The sequence below is a fragment of the Pinus tabuliformis genome, chromosome J (genome assembly GCF_031772625.1).
Source record: "Pinus tabuliformis cultivar Carrire ecotype Pingquan chromosome J, CPIR1, whole genome shotgun sequence".
NCBI lineage: Eukaryota > Viridiplantae > Streptophyta > Pinopsida > Pinales > Pinaceae > Pinus > Pinus tabuliformis.
This window is the reverse complement of record NC_142295.1, coordinates 288049814-288073172: the sequence shown is the minus strand read 5'-3', so window position 1 is coordinate 288073172 and position 23359 is coordinate 288049814. Positions and strand designations below refer to the sequence as shown.

Below are 23359 nucleotides of genomic sequence, written 5' to 3'. Positions count from 1 at the left end.
GACAATTACTTTAATCATATTGATCATTATAATTTATTTTCCAGTCACCTTCAATCTGAAATTGATTGATACCAAGCTTCAAACAGGTCCTAATCCCTGCAATGAGAGCTCTCATCTTTGCCTGGTTGTTTGTGTTGATGGTTCTAGAACATTCTGGAGGAGGAACTTTCTAGTGTAGAATTTCCTTGAAATTTTGCAACTGCTTGAATGACAAATCTGAAAAAACAATTTCGTTTCACCAAGGCACATCATTTCCCTACTTGAATTTGCAGCGGAATAGAACCAGAAATAAAGAAACAATCACACACAAGAACACAATAATTTTTTCTAGGGAACGCCACTGGGAAAACCCTCTGCTAGCTGTAGAATTTTATTGACAGAAATTGAGCAAATTGATTGCTTTAAAAGGCAGTCTGTTTCAATAGAGAATACAATTATCACACAGCTTGGAGTAAGCTTGAAAACCTCCCGGTAAGAAGCCCAACCCAACTCCTAAATTTTTGTGCTGCCTAATCCTTACTATTTAGGAATTTCTCCATAATCTTAGCGCACTTCTGCAAGGAATTTCTATCTCAAATTTGCGTATAGGTTGCTCCTGGATACTCTCTTCCCACAACCAACTCTCACACAAAAAACTTGCGCTCAACAATTATGATTACAAAGGTTCCTTCGTCCTCCTTTTAATCTTTTCGATCATGCTAAATCTGGCAAGTGTAAATTTGGAATATGAGTTGAGTTCAACTCGTTAATTGAGTCGAATTGACTCTTCAATTCGTCTTGCCTCAATTTAGAATTGAAGCTCTCTAACTTGTCGACTCAATTGCCTCTCCAACTCTGTGCATGAGTCAAACTGTCACCATGAACTCGTCCTATTTCCTAGGAACTCATGCATGCTAAAGGAAGACTGAGTAGGACTTTATTGACTAAGGCACAAGTCAAGAAAACCTTTCTCGCTACAATTTTCAACACTCCCTCTTAGCGAGGAAGGGATTTTGTACAAATCCCAACTTATCTCTGAAATGAACAAAACTGCTTCTTGGCAATGCCTTGATCAAGATATCTGCTGTCTGCTCCTCTATTGGAATGTACAGTAGCTTCACTATCCCTTTCTGCACCCAATCTCTGAGATGATGATACTTGATCTCGATATGCTTTGAGTGATCATGAAAAACTGGGTTCTTAGAGAGCTTGATGCAACTCTGATTATCACAAAGTATCACAGTAGGCTCCATCCTCTATCTGAAAAATCCCACAAGTAACTTTCTCATCCAAATAGCCTCGCATGTTTCCAAATTGGCAACCATATACTCAGTCTCTACTGATTGAGTGCATCCAATCTCTGCTTCCTGTTGTACTAGGAAACAATTGCCGACCCAATGCTGAAGACACCACCTGAAGTACTTTTTTGATCTATGGAGCACCCTGCCCAATCTGCATTTGTGAAGCCCCCAAGCCTCACTCCATCAACTTGTCTGTACCACAATCCATATGCTGTTGTGCCTCTGAGATACCTCAAAACAAGGTTCGCAGCAACACAGTGAACTCTGGTCAGTTCAATCATGAACTGACTCAACTGGTTGAATGCAAAGCAAATATCAGGTCGCGTGTTGACCAAGTACATCAATGACCCAATGAGTTGCTTGTATACTATAGCATCTACTCGCTCTGCTCTATTAGCATCCACCTTTCTCTAGTTTGTGACTAGAGGCATGGCCATGGGCCTGCAATCCTGCATATAACATATCTAGAGAATCTTTGTACTGTACTTCCCCTGTCCCATGAAGATCTCACCATCACCCAACCAAACCTCCAAGCCAAGGAAATAGTGCATAAGCCCCATATCCTTCATCCCAAACTCCCTTGCAAGGTCCTCCTTGAAATCCTGGATCAAGCTATCTGCTCCAGTCAATATAAGGTCATAAACATAGAGAACTAGAATGAGCCGAAGCCCTCCAACCATGATGTAGTAGATGTTGGCATTCACCTCACTCTTAGTAAAGCCCAATCCTCGAAGGTAGCTTCCAATACGAGTGTACCATGCTCTTGGAGCTTGCTTGAGCCCATAAAGAGCTATCTTCAGCATGCACACATGTGTGTCTCTATTGAACTGCTCAAACCCCTCTCGCTGCTCCATATAAGTCTCCTCCTTAACCACTCTGTTGAGGAATGCTGTCTTCACATCCATCTAGTGGATCTTCCACCCCATTTGTGCTCCAAGTGCCAAAATAGTCCTGATGGATGAATACCATGCTATTGGGGCAAAGGTCTCATCATAGTCTATGCCCTCAATCTATGAGAATCCCATGGCCACAAACCTGGCCTTGTACTTCTCCACACTCCCACCTACGCCATGCTTTAGCTTGTACACCCAACGTGAGCCAACTACTGATTTGCCCTCAAGTTGTGGCACAATCTCCTGGACATCATTCTTCATGATGGAGGAATATTCCTCCACCATGACATTCTGCCAAACCTACTGAGAAGCTACCTCCATATAATTAGAAGGCTCAATATCCACCACCTCTGTCATCGTGCCTTTATCCATATATCCTGTGTACCTTTGTGGCTGCTTGCTTTGCCTGAACATGGTGCTAGGAACTTCAACCTACTCCTAGGCCTCCTGAATCAACTTCTCGGCCCACTTGGCTTTCTTCCTCCCTGTGTTAGAAGTCTCTCGTTGAGTAGCTACCTACTCTAGACTTCTCATCATATTTCTTTGCATCTTGCTGTGCAGGTCTCTTGCCACCTGGATGAAACTCAATCTGTGATCTTGACTGAGGCTCCTCCACCTACTCCATCTTGCTCTCGCTTTAAGGAATCCCTTAGAGCATTGGACTTCTCAAACCTCACGTCCCGCTTGAGAACCGTCTACTTGAGTCCTGGTAGATACACCTTGTTTGCCTGAGTTGTCTCACTATATCCCATGAAAATACATTTTTTCTGTTGTGAGCTCCAACTTCTTCTTGCTATCTTTGGACGCATGGCAATAAACTTTTGTGCCAAAGATACAGAAGTGCGAAACATCAAGCCTTTTTCCTGTGAAAGCCTCCTTTGGTGTAACTCGTCTCAGAACCTTGTGTGGACTCTTGTTCTGTAGAAATACTTCAGTATTGCATGCCTTTGCCCACAAGAACATAGGAAGTCCCTGATCATGCAACATGGCCTTGGCTGCTCCAATAATACTGCGGTTCTTCCTCTTAGCCACCCCATTTTGTTGGGGGTTATGAGGTGCAATCAAATCTCTCTTAATGCCTTTCTTCACACACAACTCAGCATTGAAGACATATTTTTCACCATTGTCACTCCTCACTACCTTCTTGGTTTGGTTTTCCACCAAGGCCTTAAACTCTTTGAACTTGGTTAAGCCCTCATCTTTCTTCTTCATAAAGAATATCCAAGTTTTTTGAGAATAATCATCAATGAAAGTAACATAAAACTTGTGTCTCATAAGAGATGGAGAAGAGAAGGGCTCACATACATCTGGTTGCACCAACTCCGAAATTCCTTTGGCTCTGCCATCTTGGCCTTGAAAGGAAGTCTTGGCATACTTGCCAAGTGTGCACCCCTTGCACACATCATGCTGATCAAAACTATATGCGGGCAATCCTGTGGCAATCTGTTGAAGAATCTTCAGCGCCCCATGATGCAAGTGCCCCATGCACGTGTGCCAAATTTCTCCAACATCTCTACTCTATTCACCACCAACCTTGTTGCTCAAGGCTGCACATGTTTTAACTTGCAACCTGTAAAGGTTCTTCACCCTTACACTTATCTGCTTCACTACTCCAGAAGCCAAGTGCTTGAGGTATGCCATACCTTTGTTGAAGATGATCTCATATGCCTTGTCGTCAAGGGTAGCTACTGAGACAAAGTGCTTCTTCAATCTTGGAACATAGAGGACATCTTTGAGATGGAGAGGGCTCTGCTCCTAGACTCCCTTTCAATGCTGATAGTACCAACTCTTCTAAATGGGTACTTGCCATCATCTCCTAACTCATTCTGAAACTGCATGCCCTTCTCCTTCAGTTGGCTGAAATACTCCCTATTCCTAGTCATTTGGAAGGAGGCTCCAGAATCAATATACCACGTGCTGCTCCCTACTGAGCTTGCCATGCAGGCTATCAATGAGAAATCTTGCTCAAACTAAGAAGCAAACCCATCTACCTCTGCTAATGCAGTCGTATGATTCTTGTTGGACCTCTTTTCCGATTTGGACACTTAGTAGCATAGTTCCCCAACTCATGGAAATGGAAGCACTTGAACTTACGTAGATCCTTCTTCTTCTTCTCACCATTCTGACTAGACTCGACCTTCCCTTTGCCTTTCTTCCCCTTGGCATTGCCTGCAAGAGCAAAATTTTCCTCGTCCTCGGTCTGTGCTGATCTACCATCTTGGGTTCCTCTCGAGATCTCCTCTTGAATGCACTTAGTCCATAACCTTTCCTAACTGGGAAATTTCTCTCTGCAGTGACAACATCCTAGAACCCATACTAAGACTTGTGAAGTCCTAGTAAAGCAAAACTCACATGGTCCTGCTCAGGTACAGTGACACCCACACCACCTAGCTCGTCTCGAATTTGAGTGAACTTCGTAAGATATGTGATGATGGGCTCTCCTTGTCTCACCTGGATACTCCTTAGCTTCTCCTTAAGAGCAGGCTTCTTGGCATCATCAATACTCTGATATAAATCTAAAATAGTTTTGAACATCTCAAAAGGTGTCTTCTTCTCATGGATATGAGCAACTATATGATCTTTGTCCCCTTCTAGAATAATCCTCATGGCCTTGATATCATTCTTAGTATGTTGAGTCACCTGTTGGGGATCTTGTGGTGGTGGTATAGTATTCTTGACAAACTCTCCCACCCCATGATCCTCCAATACTATCATGATCCTCCCTTTCCAAGAGACGAAGTTAGAGGCTCCCTCTAGGCTCTAAACAGTGGTTTGATCTCAATCCCTGGAATGCCATCCTGCTTACCGAAAGAGCTCTCCTTCACAAATCTGATCTCCGTTCTTCACAATCTGATCACTATGTGTTGGTATTTATACCATTCTCTGCTTTGATACATGTAAAATTTCCTTTAAATTCTACAACTGCTTGAATGACAAATCTGAAAAAACAATTTCGTTGCCCCAAGACACTGAATTGCCCTACTTGAATTTGCAAGGGAATAGAACTAGAAATAAATAAACAATCACACACACTAACACAATAATTTTTTCTAGGGAACTTAATTGGGAAAGCCCTTTGCTAGTTGTAGAATTTTATTGACGAAAATTGAGCAAATCAATTTCTTTACAAGGCAATCTGTTTCAATAGAGAATACACCTATCTCACAGCTTGTCCTAAGCTTGAAAACCTTCCCGTAAGAAGCTCAACCCAACTCCTAAATCTTTGCTTTGCCTAGCCCCTATTATTTAGGAATTTCTCCCTAAATCTTATTGCACTTCTGCAAGGAATTTCTCTGTCTCAAATTTGCGTATAGGTTGCTCCTAGATACGCTCTTCCCACAACCAACTCTCACACAAAAAACTTGTGTTCAACAGTTATGATTACAAAGGTGTCTTTGCCCTCCTTTTAACCTTTTCGATCATGCTAAATCTGGCAAATGTAAATTTGGAATATGAGTTGAGTTCGACTTGTTAACTGAGTCGAACTTACTCTTCAACTTGTCCTGCCTCAATTTAGAACTGAAGCTCTCTAACTTGTCCACTTCCAAACTTAAACTTGTACTTGGAGACCGATTCAACTGTCTCTCCAACTTTGTGCATGAGTCAAACTGTCACCATGAACTCTTCCTATTTCCTAGGAACTCCTGCATGCTAAAGGAAGACTGAGCGAGGTCTTTCTTGACCAAAGCACTGTTGAAATATGTAATTAGGTTCGGTCTTCATAATGACATATGTAATCATGATTTTATGTATTTAATGTAAAGAGAAAAATAAATTTATTATTGTTGTTCTTGAGTCATGGGTTTCATGCTCAAGGGAAATTTATTTTATAGGTCAAGCTCCCATTGAGAGCTTCTAGGGCTTGTCATTGAGTCTACAAGTCAAGAAAGTCATTGTTATGTATGAAAGACCCTTCTTGGGCATGTTACATATTGTAAAGAAAATTATTTGAGTCAAAAGACCCTCCAAGACCTCGTCATAATGCAAAGGACAAGTCGGCCTAGAAGCAATGTCAAGTTGGCCTACTAGAAGGCTCAAGGAAGCCTATATGTAGGGCACTCGGCCACATTCAAGATGACATAGAATTCACTCATCAAGAAGCTTGATCAAGGGTCAAGAAGAAGCCTCATATCAAGCGAAGAAGAGGAAGTCAAGAAGATAGAAGAATCGAAGTAATTTTGTGTTTGTTTTGGGCTATTCTTGTTCACACGTGTGAGGAGACTAGGGCACAACTTACTGCAATAGATCAGAAATACAATCACCTCAAGAAGGCTGAAACAAGGTAAGAAGAAGATCCCTCTTGCAAGCCAAAGTTACAAGGAGATCAGCTCAAGGCAAGCGAAGGAGAAGAAGGGATAAAATTGCCCTAATCCCATCACACGTATGAAGGTTGCAGAAAGTTGCAGGAGGCTAAGAATTGCAGGAAGAGAGGCTGAAAATTACAGTCTAGTGTTGCAGGGCCGAAGTTGAGGACGAAGAAGAAGTTGCAGTAGTATTAAGGCAAGGTTGACTTTGTTTGACTTGGAAAGAAAAGGGCAAGGTATGACTTGGTCTTGGAGGAGTCTTGGTCAAGGGTCTAGGTCTTGGAATTCGTCAATTGAAGTTCTATAAGAAAAGAAGAATTCTTGTGGGTTTTCCTATCAACATGAGAGGTTTTGGCCTTGGCTAATAGTCTACATCTTGTGTCCTCTAGTCTCATTGATTTTATTGTTGGTAGTTGTTTGATGATAGGAAACACTAATAATAATCAATTTAAAGAAGAAGCTAATCAAGTTAAGTAAAAGAACATCACAAGAAGTTATCAAAAGTAAAAGAAATCACTTGATCTAGCTGCCCTAGACTTCTCAACAGGCACAAGTCAAGATCTTTCTTGCCACTATTTTCAACATCTACTAAGCAAGCCGTGGATCCTTCTAGTAAGCCTTCTTACAAGAGTCGTGTTCAGGCTATTAATCTATTAATCTATCTATTAGGTGTTAGGGTGTCTAGGACCCTAACATTGTGATTTTAGAACATGTTATTTTAGGAAGAAGGCTCTGCCCTTGTTTGAAGTCTCGTGCAACTCTTTCAAATGCATCAAAATCTCTATTGAAGTCTTCCCTGTTTGGACCTCGGGAAATATTTAATCTATCACGGACAACTCAAGCAACATTGTCCTGGTATTTACCTGCAACTTGTGCTTGGGTATTGTTACCGAGGACAATAGCAACCAAGAACCTATAATAGCTTCCACGTATTGTAGTTCTTGCTAGAGAACCTCTCGTTGCCTTCTAGTATGATGTTAGGGAAAGAGAACACAAATAGAAGCCAAAAATTTAGAAAATATATTGAAATGAAACAAAGAAAGATACGTGTTCTTCATTCTCTCAATTTGCAACTTGGAGTAAGAACACCTAGATTCGCTCTAAATCGTTGTAGTAGTCACTTACCATTCAAAAATACACAAATTTTCGATGAATTTGTACAAAAATACATAGATCTACACAAGAACCACTATAAAACACACAAATATACTCTCAAATAGCTCCAAATTAGTTAGTTTCTACTTGGATTTGTTGAAAAACAATAAATCAGTAGCCAATTCTAGTTCTGTAAATTTGGGCATCAATAGGCAAGAATAGACTAAATCTGCTCCAAAATCCGCTGAATTGATCTTGGATTTGAGTGAGGCGAAACCCTTTTGGCTCTTTGATGTGTCACATTGGCTATCCCTCGATACATCTCTATTGCCAACAATCCCTAGGTCTTCATGCTTGCAAGAGTAGCAACTTTGTCATTCAAAGGCCTGAGACTCTTAATATGGTTTCGACACTGTTGAAACTGCAAGAGGAGAAACCTTGTCTTTCAAAAGCCTGAGACTCTTGATTGTTGAAAAATGTGTAACTAGGTTTGGCCTTCATAAATATGAAATGTACTTTTGATTCTTGTATATTGTAAAATGAAAGAAAAAATATTATTGTTATTTTTGGAGCATGGGTTTCATGCTCAAGGTCTTTTATTTTAGAGGTCAAGCACCCATTGAGTGCTTCTAGGGTTTGTCCTAGGTCAAGAAGTCAAAAGAGTCATTGTCATATGTTGAAGACCCCTTCGGGCACATTGTAACTTGTAAAAAGAATTATTTTTGTATTTTAAAGTGTCAAGAAACCCTCCAAGACCAAGTTAGCCTAATTTGAGGAACTTCGTCCACCTTGGAAGCTTATATATAGAAGGTAACTCGACCTTCTAATGATACAATTCATTCTCTCATCAAGTGAGTGATGAAGAAAGAAGAGGCTAACGAAGGAAGGAGGATGAAGATCAAGCGTTTGGGCTATTTTCTCTCTCTCTCTCCTGACATGTGCGAAGGAAGGAAACTAGGGTTTCTATTTCTAGGTTAGGGTTTTACTGCTGTAGGATCGAACTTGGAAGAAGTGCAGAAAGAAGATCGAAGGAGGGCTCATTAGGTCATCCTCAAGCCCTAGAAGAGAAAGAAAGTCAAGCGAAGGTCTGAAGAAGTCTTGGAAGGCCGAAATAAGCTCACATGTGTGGAAGCAGTTGCTGCTAGGAGGGCCGAAAATTTCAGACCTGCAGTAGAGACTGAAATTCTGTTACTAGGAGTCGAAGTTGTGTTGCTGGAAGAGATTTGACTGGGTTTGACTTGGTCTTGGAAGGGTGTTAGTCTTGGTATAGAGGTCTTGGAATTTGTCAATTGAAGAATCTATAAGAAGAGAAGAGAGTTACGGGTTTCCTCTTAAGTGGAGAGGTTTTGGCCCTAGCTTGCAGCTTATATCATGTGTTCTTGTGTCCTATTGTTCTTCTTGTTTTGGTAGCTGTTTGATGATAAGAACGAACATAATAATATGATAAGAAGCTAATAAGTAAGAAAAAGTAAAAAGATATCACAAGCAGTTATCATAGATAGAGAAATCATCCTAACTACTGCCCTATGGATTTCTCTAACATTGATATGACTTCAGAAATGCTGGGCTCTGATACCATATCCATGGTAAAACAAACACATAAAGAGAACCAAAATTACATTGATAATGAGAAAGCAAAAATTTTCTTATAAAGAGTTACAAGCTAGTGGCAATTCACTTTATGAATGTGGGATGGAACAAAAAGCAATATGAAGTGAAATAAAGCATAAAATTTTAAAAACGTAAAGTCCAAGAGACTTTACTAATGCCTATGTCTAAATATCTAATGGACCATTAATCTGATATTTACTTTAACATAAGCATCTACCAATTGAGCTAACTCTTGGGGCTTCACTTCATTTGGTTTTCCCTCCTGGGATGACCTACTTGTACACAAATGCTCATGCCATTTCATGCCCAGATGTTCATGTACTGGTTCTTCATTTCAATTCCTTTTAACGGGGTCCCTTGAGCCTCTCTGTTGCTGTTGGGCTACTATTTCTCGTTGTAATCACTAGTCCCTTTGATCTATTTTGTTCTTTAGTGGACAAATATAAATATAACCATAAAGACAAATTTCAATCTCTCGAATAGATTAAAAGGATTTGTATTTTCTGATTAGAGAGATGGAAGAAAGAATTGTTTTGGCTGATAATAGATTTATTTTCACAGGTGGGTCAGCAAACTTATCCGGAAAAAGCACAACTCATCTGTGACAAGTGTTGCTTGGCACCCTAACAATGTGAGAGTATTCTAGTTTTAAGTTTTCCTTTCTACTTTATGCCAGATGCTTTCTTACTATCAGTACTTTTTTTTCAAGTTTTCAATGTTAAGATATTTAATAGGATTACATGTGATTGTTTATGATTGCAATGAAACAGCTAAACTTGATATATTGAGGATATTTTAATCACGATAAATAACAGTAAAAATGACTAGTTTTTTTAGTTGGTGACAATCTCAATTTCTTTTGCAAATGAGCTGGTCAGCATTTTTTTAATGTTATGAGAAGGAGACTTGTAACAAGTAAAGGCTCCATCGCATAGACCATGGTCTATCCTTTACTGGCAAATTCACTAAGAATCCATGATTCCTTAAAGAAAGTGCAGCTTTATAGTGCCACATATATATATCAGGATTCAGGAACATCCGTAAAGAGATACATTTTACTGTTCCTCTCATTTGTTTATCGTGCTTTAACACTACAAACCTTACCCTTTCACATTCTCCATGAACATATTTCTAGAATAATTCAGATTTCAGAGTACTGGATATGTATCAAACTCTTCTGTACATTGTAATCTTTATATTTTTATTGCTAAAGTGAATGATTGCCAAAGATCTTGTGCTTTTTACTTCCCTCAACATGGGGCTTCAACTCTAGAATAGCCCTTTGGATAAAGAGTCAATAATATCATAGTTGCTTTCTCCTCAGGCTTCAACATGCATGATTGGAAAATGTAAACCTTCTACAAGTGTTTGCTTTGCATATTTTAGAGCATTTAGGAGATTCAAGGAGATTCAGTCCACGGAAAAGTGCTTAAACCCAATGGCTCAAGCTGCATGGTTAACCCTGTCCTCGCCGATCTAGCATGTCTTTCCTCAAGCCACCAACCCAAAGACTATGCATAATCCCCTTAGGTTATCATGACAATAGTTTGTCATGGGCTTGTACTACTAATTACAAAATAATCTTTAATCTTGGATGTATGCCTGTGGTGTGGGGCTCATTGGTTTCAAAATGATTGATTGCCAGCCCTATGCAAACACTGTCTTTGAAAGTTGTGGCTGTTTTAATTTCTGAGCTGTTGTATTTAGTGGGGCTGATGCCATGAGGCCACAAGACATCCAATTAACTGGAAAATGTGTCGGTTCCTTACAAAACCAACCATGTGGAGGCTGTATAATTAGAGTTATATATGGTGGCCATTCTTGAGTGAAGAGATGTTATAAAGTCAATTTCTGACTAAGTCACCTGATATGATGACACGGGACATGGAGGACAGGGAAATATGAGTGTCTGACATGAGACACTGCAACCCCAGAACCAGGACATGGAGGATGTGAAACATTTTTTTGTTTGGATCTTTATGAAACAATTAACTCTGTTTTTCTCGTCTCCTTTGGCTGGAATAGGTATCATTATGCTCAGATTAGGAGATTATTCATTATTCTCATTTTAAAAGAGGCCTCTCCAGCATAGCTAAAACTTAGTAGATCCTTAATTTGCTAAAATGGATGCACTAAATGTAGTTGCATTTATTATTAAGGTTGTATATATGTGTGTGTGTGGATGATTAAGATAAGTACTTCACATGGTTCCCTTCTACGAAAACAATGGAACATAGATCTTTATCTATAGCATGCATAGTACATACAAAATTCAAATACATGTCAGTGGTCACATAAATCATGATTCATAAATGAAAGACAACTTACAACTACAAGATAGTAAGATAAAGACACTGAGCGCTGTAGTTTTCTCATTAAGTCATCAAATCAAAATGTGTTACATAGGTAGTGCTGGTGCAATGCCAATGGCAAATAGAAATAGAAAATATAAAACAACTATAGGTATACAAGCCTCAAGGCAATAGGTACCCCATGACTCATGAGTCATCAATCCTCATAGTCATCATCAGAATCAGCATCAATGTCCTCATCATCATGGTCACCACTGCTCTCCTCTGCATCATCCTCCTCCCCTGTATCCATAGTCGCCTCTGCATCTGCTGGTGTGGAGGATGACCCCTCTAAAATATCACCGTCATCAAATCTAACAGGCTCTAGCACTGGATCATTGAGATCCATGTTGGCCAATGCCAACTCAACACTGCTGTCCAGACCCATATCATTAGGAAAGACACTTAGCTCCTTGCTCCAAACCCTTAGCTCCTTGCCCACAGCTCAAAGTATGCAAAACTGAAAGAGAAATATGGTAAAAAACATAAGGAACAACGCCTTTTTTATGCGTGCGGGTTTCAATTTAGGGGATTCGAGTCCCAAAATCGGGACATGTTGTGTCCTAACAGGATTCCTACGAATCCCGTTAGGACACGATGTGTCCCCTTTTGGGATTCAAATCCCCAACGAATCGTGTCCGATTCGCAGGATTTGGACACGTGGCCCTTTTATAACGAATCCGGTTACTTAGCATTTAAGATATCTTGTGGATGATGAACACAAATATGTATATCAGGTTGCAAGATTCCTTAGTTTATTAGGAACTATGATTATTATAGTTTGTTGGGCAGTTCAAGAGTGTAGAAGGGTGGCATTGAAACCTAGTGCATTGCATGCTTTAGTTGAGGGCTAGAGTTTATTACTAGCATTATTGAAAAATCAGAATCGACAAAAAATTTCCAAGGGCACACTCATTGGGACTGTTGCCTCAAAATCTAGTAGGCCTTGTGAGATGCCTCACAAGGAAAGAACTAGACTAAGATACAACAATGAGGTGGCTGCCACTGTCACCTTAGCACTCCACCTCCTGCTTTTTAGTGGAATTTCACCACATGGGAGGCTTCCTAGTATATATCACCTAAAAGGTATTCTAAGTCAATAGGTTCAAGGTGATGTAAGAGAAAGGCTTAGTCAAGGTACTTCTTACTTGGATTAGGGCACAATTCTTTATGCTAAGGAACAACATACCATGAAATAAGCCTTGAAAAGAATACTTGAGGCCTAGGGTTTCAAGATATGATTCAATAAGAGAGCATCTAGGCATACAAGTATAAAGAAAAGGTTTACTTTAAGGGTATGATCAACAATATGGAATGGTAAACCTTCAACAAGCCCTAAGTTGAAGCCTTTTTGCAGAACTATGGTTTTATGAGGCCCTAAATTGCTTAGGGTTGATGATGTTAGCCCTAATGAGGCAATTTTCACCAAGGAAAATGCTAGATTTTGAGTTGGTAAGGTCAAACAAGGTGAAAATTTGCCAAATTAGCCCCAACGACTCAGTAGCTCAAGCCCTAGTTGAATTCAGCCCTTGCCTTAGCCCTAGCAGCTTGCCTTGAAGGGCCGAAAAAGTTAAAAAGAGGATAAAGAATTTTTGAATATTTTTGGCTTCTCCCTATTTGGGTGATGGAGTCCTAGAAACTTAAACCATAGAGATATCAATTTTTTGCATGGAGTAAGGGGGAAAGCCCTACTTTTCACTTTCTAACCCTAGCTATCTTTTTATGAGAGGAGAAAGTAACTAGAAAAAGGCTCACTAGGAGGTTTTCTAGGGAGTTCAAGGACAATAGATTAAACATGCAATAATTTAACAAGAATTTCCAATAAAAATTTGCATTTAGACAAGGAACAAGTAGAAACCCTAGCCATAATTCATTACATGTAAAACTGTAAAAGATTTGCAGTAAATAGTCACAAATAATCCAAGAACATGCCTTCTTTCAATCCCAAAGGGATGACTCCAACACAAAAACTAGTCCCCAATAGCAAAAATCCACACACAATCACATCTCCTTAAGCAACGAAGTACAATAGGCGAAGTCGAGCTCTTATAGAGAGGTCGATATCCACTAAGTGTGATGATGACAAATGAAAAAAGGTGATACTCCATTTATAGGAGGCCTATCACCTTTAATAATCCACCTAAAGCCCCTAAAATAAGTTTAATTTTGAGTAGAGAGAACGTAAAATTGGTTACAAGCCAACCCACTAGCTCAATAAATAAAATAAGCCAATAAATTCCCACACATGTGAACCTTAAGTCCCTAGTCAGATGATGTCATGCTCTTTTAGAGCTCAAAATGTTCCAAAGGTGCACTGGAAGGGCTAAATTAGTCTCCAAGCATCACGATCGACCATCAATTTGAGGAAGGGACCTCAAGTTAGGCCTCAAAGCATATTCATGTATCCAAAAGTCAGTTTTGGGTGTCTTACGTCATCTCTATGGGATCCATGTAGACAATGTGGTGTACTCTCTCTCTAGCCTTGTGGTTCTATCAGGTGCAACGAATACCCCTCAATCATCCTGGGGGATAATCATCCTCATCTGGGCTTTAGATCAAGGCATGTCCATCAAGTAGTGTCAAGGCTAGCATGGGAGTCCACTGCTACATCATTAAGAATCCTCAATGCTAATCAAGATAAACTTAGCGTTCTGGCATCTGAGGCTGCTCTGGGTGTCCATCAACTTCCAAGATCATCTATGTGCCCAACGCCCTAGTGAACAAGGCAGTGCTAGATCTTCAAGTTCATCATGTTCTCTAGAAGTGGTATCGCTAGGGCATCATGTGGAGTAAGAGTGGAATAGTGTTCCCTCAAGGATTCAATTGTTCAAAGCTAGCTAGAAATACCATCTCAAATTCAAGTAAAAGCAACCACTCATTAGAGAGCATAACCAGAGATGCATCTAAGTGGAGCATTCTTAACTGTTAAGGGCATAATAATACTTCAAACTAGGATCACCTTCAAATGTCTAACTAGACCAAGTCTCGTAAAAGTGTTCACTACATTTGTAGGGGTGGCTAGCTAATCAACTTTACTAGGTGCTTCTAGCCCTTAATGGGAGGTGGCATTTCCAAGGTCAACCTTTCAATCCATAAGCATTAGTAAAATAGGTGGCAATGGAGGGGAATGACTTCATGGATGAGTGCCATGGCCGGGGGAGTAGCTTATGAGAGTCCACATCCTGAGTGTATAGATGTAATGCAGGGAGAAATCGTGGAAGCATGAGTTACCCCTTTCCTCGACTTGCGTTTTCCACCCCTCTAGTGCGCCTTTTACTTTTTGATCTTGCCTTTTAATGGTGCATAACTTAAGGATCAAAGCTTGCTCTTTATGATGTAGCATTTATTTTACCCTTTAAGACGAGTCAGTTTCTCACTCATCAAGGTTGGGACATGCAAGGGTTCCTTATGATGAGATGGAGCATCAAGTTCTTAGGAACCGGGTGTTGAATTGATTGAATCACCATTAATTGATGAAACCGCAACCATTAATTGTCAACCCAGGGTAGCTCTGTTTATTTCAAAGGAGCATGCACTATCTGTGCTGATACACTTTAGCCAAGTGTAAACACAAGTCAAAACAAATGTCGCTGAACTTAATTGCAGAAAGTAATTATTCATGCAAAAATCAAAAACATTCTTCAGAAATGAAATCACACTTCCTGTTCCCAAAGAAAAGGTGCGCCACACACCAGGCTACAAACTAAGTTGACTAACTGAACAATATGCTTAAATCAATCCTGTGTGACATGTTCGAAATCTGGGAACAGAAATAAATTCATCCTGCAACTCCAAATTACACGGCGAGAAGAATAATTCAACACTTGCTGAAAAAGAACCAATAATTAACCTACCACTATGCTACTGCTGCTATTGCAATCACTGCTAAAGAGGAGGGCCCTTCCTTCCTAGCAAGGCGCAGGGATGAAATACAAATTAATAAAACTTCAACACCACAGTTACGAAAGCATCAACAACGCTACTCTTTGTATTAAGAAAATGATCATGAATTACAGGAGCAAAATAACGATATGCCTCCCCGTTTACATGGAACCAAGTTCCTTTTATAAGTTTGACATGTCCAAAATAAGAAACAGAGCAGTCAATATGGATAAGATAAAATCAGTGTGGAAAAAGTCCCGATAAAATCGGGATTTATTCCCCAAAACGCGATTTTTTCAAGAAAAGGATTAAATCGGCCGATTTTTTGCCGACTTTTTAAGAAACGAAAAAATCGGGATTAAATCGAAAAAGTCGGGATTAAATCGGGACTTTTTCCAAAAAATCGTGGTAGTTTCTTTAATGATTTTTTTTTCTTTGAAAAAATCGGGATTTTATTGAAAAAATCGGGATTTTATTGAAAAAGTTGGGATTTTATTGAAAAAGTCCGGATTTTTTTAAAAATGAATATTTTTGTATTTTTTTAATTTTGCCGACTTTTTGCCGACTTTTTCGAAAAACTCCCGACTTTGCCGAGTTTTTCAACTTTTGGACCCTTGCCGAATTAATCCCGACTTCGACCAACAAAGTCCAACAAATGACCATAATAGGTCAACGGGACTGTCGGTTACAATGATTACATCATGCCAAGTTAGTGGACCAAACGGTCCCCTTTAACATTTCTTTTAAAAAGCAGAAAGTACATCTATAATCTAAGTAAATGTAAATGTAGGAAGCTCTCGGTTTCAAAACAAAGCATTGCGATGAAGAAGAGAAGGAGAAGAAGAAAAAAGGGGGGAAGGAGTCTCCTGTCTTGTTCCTACTCCTAATATCCGAGGTCGAGAGAAGAAAACTGAGAGAAGCTTGTCAAAGTCTGCTGTCCTGTGGGCATACTGGGTTGTCGTCTGGAGTTTCTAGGGTGCCTCCTAGGGGGGATCCAATCCTGAGCGCTGGTGCAGTCTGGTGGGTCGGCCCCTCTGGGACCGCACTGATTTGGTCTCAGTGTCTATGGGTCGGTCAATGGTTCTTTTGGTGCCGTGCGCTGATGGTAGCGCCCTAAAGAAGTCTGTGATCTTTTGCGTGGTGTCCGATTTGGTGGGGGGCTAAAGAAAATGGGCCCGAAATCTGAAGGCCTCCTGAAGATAAAGTGCAAGGCATCTCGGATCAACATATCTGAGGAAGTTGGTCAAAGTCTGAGAAGACCTGAAGAGACAATGGAAACGACCTCGAATCTCGTAATAAGTAGGGCATCCGAAGATGAAGTGTGTCTCTGTCTCTATCTCCTGTAAGTGACAGAGCTGGCAAATCCTATCTGCCATATCGATGTGGTGATCTGTCTCCACCCAGAGTCTGTGAGACCCAACTTTGAGCTGCCCGAGGGGGATTCTAAGGGCATGCATCCAATGCTGGAACATGTACTGGGGTCTGATGATGAGCCCATCCCTGATCTCCAGGCAATGTTCTGCGTAGAAGGCCATTTTTGGACGCAACCCATTGGGAGGATTGGTCCATGTACTCTGAATGTATTGTCTGTAAATATCCTCCTTAATGATTTTATTCAGCTCTTGCTGATTGGGAAGGAAGTGGCCTGGAGCATTCAGAGAGTACTGAAAAGGAGGGAGATGGTCAATCTGGATTCCTAAAGCCTCCAGAAGCTCTATCACATTGGTGTACCAACATTTGGATTGGCCTGTTTGCATACGGGCGATGTTCTCCGAGGAGCAATATGCTAAATATGGGTATCTGTCACGACCCTTCTTCGCGTCTGCCAGGCCTCGGAGCCTGTGCAGGAGCGACACTAACCTGAAAATCACCTCTAGGCGGAAAGGTTGAGCCCCAAACTCTGCTAGAATGATGTGCTGAGGAACTGTCTACTTTCACCTAATCAAACGGCGCAAAAGGAGGGTCTGGACTCGCTCCGCTAAAGCCCAATCTGACTCTAGGAGAGAAGGACCCCAAATTTCTGAGCCGTAAAGCACTGTGGGGCGAATCAAAGTGTCTATGATGCAAATTTTGGACGAGATGTCCTGGAAATGGTGCCGGAAACACTGCCTCTCCAGAAGGGCTAGGGAGCCATACCCTTTGTTGATCTGAGGCTGAAGGGTTGGCCACAGGCTGAAGCGAGACCCTGAAAACTGAACTCCCAAATATGTATAGGTGCTGACAATCTCGATCTCTTCTCCTTTGAATAGGAAGTGGAAGTCCGAGGTTTTCTTGACTCCATTGAAGATAATCACTTTGGTTTTACCCAAGTTCACAGTTAGATGCCTCCGGTCACAAAAAGCTGCGAGAGCATCCAGTTGTCTCTGAAGGCCTTCTTGGGAGGAGGCAATAAGGGCAATATCGTCTGCAAAGAGGAGGATGGAAATCAGAACCTGGTGAAGAAGACACCCATCTGTATCCTGAATATGCTCCCGAAGGAAGGACTCAAGCTCATCGATATAGATCCCGAATAAAGTAGGAGAAAGGGGGCATCCTTGCTTGACTCCAATGGTACTTTGGATGAAATCCGACTTTCCTCCGACTGTGCGGAGACAACCAAGGACAGCCTCATAGAGGCGCATGATAGCTGTCAGGAGAGTCGAGGAAATGCCAATCTCTCTTAGTCTCTGGAAAAGGTCTTCCCTCGAGACTGAGTCAAAGGCCTTCCGGAAGTCTACAAAGCAACAATACACTTTATAAGATCGATGCCTAGCCTCCTCGATCATCGCACGAAGAGTAAGGATGTGGTCGATCGTTTGGTGGTCTGGGCAGAATCTTGCTTGGCCCTTGGCCCTGAGTTGTCTCTGCTCAAGGAAATGGGAGAGTGTCCTGTGGAGTGTTGTAGCATATAGCTTGAAGAATGTGTGCCCAACCATGATGGTCCTGTAGTTATTGGGGTCGGAAGTAGGTCCTGACTTGTGGATCAGGTAGATAATGTGGTGTGACCAACCATCTGAAAATCCATCCCGAACCACCTGGTTGAAAAGGTCCACCAGATATCCTACTAGGGGACGAAGTCCATGCTTGAAGAATTCTCCTTGGAAGCCTTCTTCGTCTGTTGCCCTGCTGCTATTCATTGTCCATATTGCCTCTCTAATATCTTTGTCGAAGAAAAGGTGGCAGGAGGTTGGGGGGGGGGATGTAACCTGAATCAGAGGCTGCCCAGGAATGTCATACAGCTGGGAGGTGTGAGAGAACATTGAGGCAGGATCAAGGTCGATTGGGGTAGGTGAGCGTCGGGAAAGGATGGTCCCCCAGAAATCTTTAGGGGAGCGGAGGAGAGTAGAAAGAACCTGTCTCCTATGGGCAATGAAAAGGCGCTTGTTGCGGCGAAGGAGGCGATGACAGGCTAAATAGAGGTCTGGGTATGTTGGTAAGGAGTTCCGGAATGCGTGTCGGAGGTCCTGATGCATAGACTTGCATTCTTGGTCATACCATTTATTCATTGGGCAATTTCCCGGTTTGCGGGAGGTGGTGGCGGTACGGGTAGAATGGGGGAAGGAATGGAGCGTAGCTTCCCAAATTGCATATGAGAGGCACTGGTATTTGTACTTGGCGGAGCTAAGAGAGGCGAACTTGGACTCCGATGGGAGTGTCTGTCTGAGGATAGAGGAGAAGAGATCAGGGTCACCTCCTCAAATTGGAAGGTGGTCCTGGGAGGGCTGCGGGGAAGAGTAGGAGATGGATTCAGGAGGTCAAACTGCAGAGAGAGTGAGAGAAGTGCATGATTTGCGACAGGGATGGGGATGATCGAGAAATTTTTGATGTAAGGGTGGAGATCTGGGTTTGCAATAGCGTAGTCAACCACACTTGCCCCGCCTCCAAATGGTCTACAGGTAAATAAGTGTGAGGATGGGAAACATGGTAGGCCATTCAAAATTACCAGCTCATGAGATTCTCCCAACTGTAGCAGATATCTCCCATAGGCTGTCGTGGGTCCCAAGTGATCCTTGGAGGTCCGGTGCATGCCGATCGTGGTCAGGTCAATCCCCCGAGTGCAAAATATATCCTCTGTCCGGTCGTGCATAGGATTCTGGAGGTCTTTGGTCTGGGCATTGAAGTCCCCCATGAGAATGACGTCCCCTACTGTCGAAAACCTGGTGATGTCAGAGTACAGGTTTGTAAAAGGGTCTCCGTTTGAGCTATTGTGAATAGCGTAGGAAGACGAGATAGGTGGGAAGTAACAGACTGTGACATAAATGTCTCTCGGAGGTGATGTTCTAGCTCTGATTTGAATCCACATGAATCTGGCATACTCATCGGTCACGACCACTGATATTCTGCTCCTGAGGCTATCACGGACGAGGCAAGCAACACCCCTTGATCCCCTGACACCTCCTGAACTCCGTGTCTCTTGTCTGCAAACTGCGGTCCAGTGGTATCCTGTAATGTCGGGGAGAGATCAGACTAGGCTCGCATGTGTCTCGGTAACCAGGAGGATGTCTGCTGAGCTAAGGGCTTCATCAAGTAGGCCTGGAGAAGACCAGAAGGAGCCATTGCCATTCCAGCAGTGAACCGAGAGATCCGTGCCCCGCCTCCTCTCCACTCGGGCCTGTCATTTGGAGCTACCTGAACGGGATGCCCATCCTGAGGGGAAGGTGTCCCAAATAACTGCCTGAAGGTTTCTAATCACTGCCCATTTCCCTGCCTGTCTTGCTGCTGCAACCTGTTCCCTGGCTTGTTTCAATTTAGCTACTTGAGCTCTTGTGAGGTCTTCATCCAGAAACACTTTATTCGGAAGAGAGAATAACTTTCGCTTGGCTAGGAATACCCGCAGTCTATCTGAGGAGTCACAGAACCTGAGGAAGAGGGTAGAGTCCTGCCCTATCCAGGCTTTGTCCAAGGTTATGTCTGGTATGTTGAGAGTGTTGCATGGAAATCTGTTCCCCAGTTCCATTGGGTCCGCTGAGGGGGAGGTGTAGGGAGTCCTCTTACCTTAAGATTTAATTCTCTTGCTCGTCGGGTTCTTTCCTCCACGAGCTTTGCCTGCACTACTTTCTCCACCGCTATGAGCGGAGGGGCTTTGTCCTTTCCTTTGACCACCTGTGCCCATGTGCTGATATGTGACTCCGTTTCCTGTTTAAAGGACATTTGTGGGGGATCTAATTTCCTCCTGTTTGTTTTTAAGATCTCTGATCTCCGCCTGTAAAATCTCGTCAGAATTCTGCCCTGCAGTTTGTTCTCGGTATTCCTACAGTACTTTTCTGATGGATGCATTGTCTCCCTCTACTGATAGAACTCTGTTTGACAAAGTGCCGATGTCGGCTCGCAGCCTGCGATTTTCCACCTCTAGGTGTTCCATTTTCCTCATAATTTGTCTAATTTGGGATGTCCAGAAAGCAAAATGTGTTTCACTTTCTAATGCAATATCGGTGGGGCTGTATACATTCTCATCTTTATTGTGGCATTGCTGTAAGTACTTCAGCGGACCTCTGTTGTTGAAATCTTTGGACAGTGGCGTTTCGGCTTCCTCGGGGTCCTTGTTGTGTTGCTGCTCTGTCATTGGAGCAGCGAATTTTTCCAGCGTTGAAAATTTCTAGGAGGCTGAGTTTTCAAAGGGTCGAGACATAGACGACAGGGTCGATGGTGGTTATGTGGCCAAGGTCGACGGCGGCAGATGGCAGCAGTGTTGTGGCGAACGTTGACTGCGGCAGTGATGGCAAAGGTCGACGGTGGCAGACGACAACAACGTTGTGGCAAACGTTGACGCTGCTGTGTGTGGAGCTTCAACCGTTCCAACAAGCAGCAGCTCTGACAGCGGCGTGGACGGGTCGAGTAGGGGCGTGGAGCCTCGACGGAAGTCTGCAGAGGAGGTCGAGCAGCTCCGTGGCAGCAAGTCGTGGAAGAGTCGAGCAACGGAGTGGACGGGTCGAGCAGTGGCGTGGAGCCTCGACGAAAGTCTGCAGAGGAGGTCGAGCAGCTCCGTGGTAGCAGGTTGAGCAGCTGCGTGGATGGGTTGAGCAGCTGTGTGGACGGGAGAGTAGCTCATGGGAGCCATGGGAGCCTGGACGGGAGAGCAGCTCACGGGAGCTACGGGAGCCTGGACGGGAGAGCAGCTCTTTTGTGGATAAGATTGGATTTGTTTAATAAGATATTGGTCAATCATCATCAACTACCAGACCTTAGAGAGGCTTCTAGACGGGACTACCAGTTGCATTACCTTCTTTCAAGGGAGGGATCTCCAGTCCTGCATGGCAGGGGAAGTCTTTTACATCATTATAGGAATCATTACAACAAGTTCTAAATAAAAAGCTTATCGTTGTTACATCATTCTTCAAAATCACAACTGTCTTGATTCCCTAGCTGCCTATGGACAATACAATCTTCGTGACAACTGTCCTGTGGAATAGTACCCACAATCCTTAGACGGTTGCAAAGTAGTCAATGTCCCACGACATAACCACAACACTTAAGGTGTAACAACAACGTCTGAGGTGTAACAACAGTTTGGAGTGTAACAACAATGTTTGAAGTGTAGCAAAAAGTACTCAGAATCCGCTGTTCATCCTTTGGCTGTGGTCTTGGAAGCATCACTTGAAAGAAACAAAACCATAGAGCCTTTTCTCCATAATTGCCTTGGTTAGCCATCAAAAAGGATATCACCTCATTCATATCTAACAAAAATGGCAAAATAATATGTTATGACAAAAATGAATTCTTATAACCAGGAAAAAGGTAATTGTGATGTAAGGTCCACAGGTTCGGAGGTGAAATGGTCAAGGATGGGGGAAAAGGTACTCAAAATATGCACAAATCCTGCACCCAACATCTCCCCCAAGCTGAAGCAATTACATGTCCTCATGCAAAATACCTCAAAGCCTGCTGTTATGCTTCATATGCAATTCTGTCAAATTATAAGCATTAGCAGTATCCTCCTCAGCAACCCTGTAACCTTGACTAGCCGTCAGCTGATGTGGCCAAGATTCCTCCTCGTAATCACACAGTTGATACTGAGGTTGGTATTCCTCCACTGGTAACCAAATTAGAGGATATTTGAACTTGAGTCCTATCCAAAAGGCGCCTAATAAGTCTACAATCTGGGCATATTCTGGGACCCGTGAAACAACAACCACAAAATTTTGAAAACAAAACGGCTTGCTCTCCTGTAGTTCTGCACTACTAACCTCTGTGCGTTTGTAGCACCCTGTTAGTGCACGACCCTTCATTTGCAGAAAGAGGTGAAAATCAAATGAGATTTGATTTCATGTGAAGTTCCATGTAATAGAAATAAAGATACAAAGATGGGAGGAAGGTGGTTGGAGAGAAATAAAAGGAGGGAAACCTTGGGAGAAAGGGGGAGAGTGCAGGGAGAGCAAAATTACGGAGAAAGTCACAGACTGAGAGGAGCCTCAATTGTTCTTAGGTTTTTGGGCACGGGGGACCAGATTGCATCTATTGAGAAGCATTCTGGAACTGAGTACCTATGTTGTACCCAGTTTGGCTGGGAGGTTTTGGTCTTTTGGTAGCGGGAGCGAGAGTGGGAGCAATTTTGAAGCATCTTCAACCACAAAAAAACCAGGTCGGTACTCAACATCAAATTAATGAATTATGATATTATAAATTTTGGTTAAACTTTAAAGCAAGTTTCAAATTTGGTTTAGCATAAATATCTGATTAAATTATTTAGAGCTCTACATGCAGGAAATTTCCTAAGGATGAGGGACCTCTTGTGTAGTGTGTGCCACAAGAGTAGGCCTTAGTATGCATCTGACCCACAGTATGGGACGTGGGAAGAGCCACCTATCTGGCCAATAGGTGTAGTGAGACTTGTCTAGGATGCAGGTGTTCCACCACTTGACATTTAATGAGACTTGGATGTGTGAGATCCTTGTCATGTGTTGACAAGTGGATCCCCTCAAGCAGTGATGAGCCTTGGATGTGCGAGATCCTTGTCATGTGTTGAC

At 42.3% G+C, this 23359-nt stretch overlaps 1 protein-coding gene across 1 annotated transcript in view; it reads left to right on the top strand.

The window, feature by feature from the left end:
- The window catches only part of LOC149226912 (actin-related protein 2/3 complex subunit 1A-like), a 314210-nt gene that overhangs the window by 154711 nt on the left and 136140 nt on the right, over window positions 1–23359 (top strand). The window contains exon 7 of the mRNA XM_089377632.1: window positions 9745–9814. Coding sequence (XP_089233758.1) covers window positions 9745–9814 — 70 coding nt within the window. The remainder of the gene's footprint in view (window positions 1–9744; window positions 9815–23359) is intronic.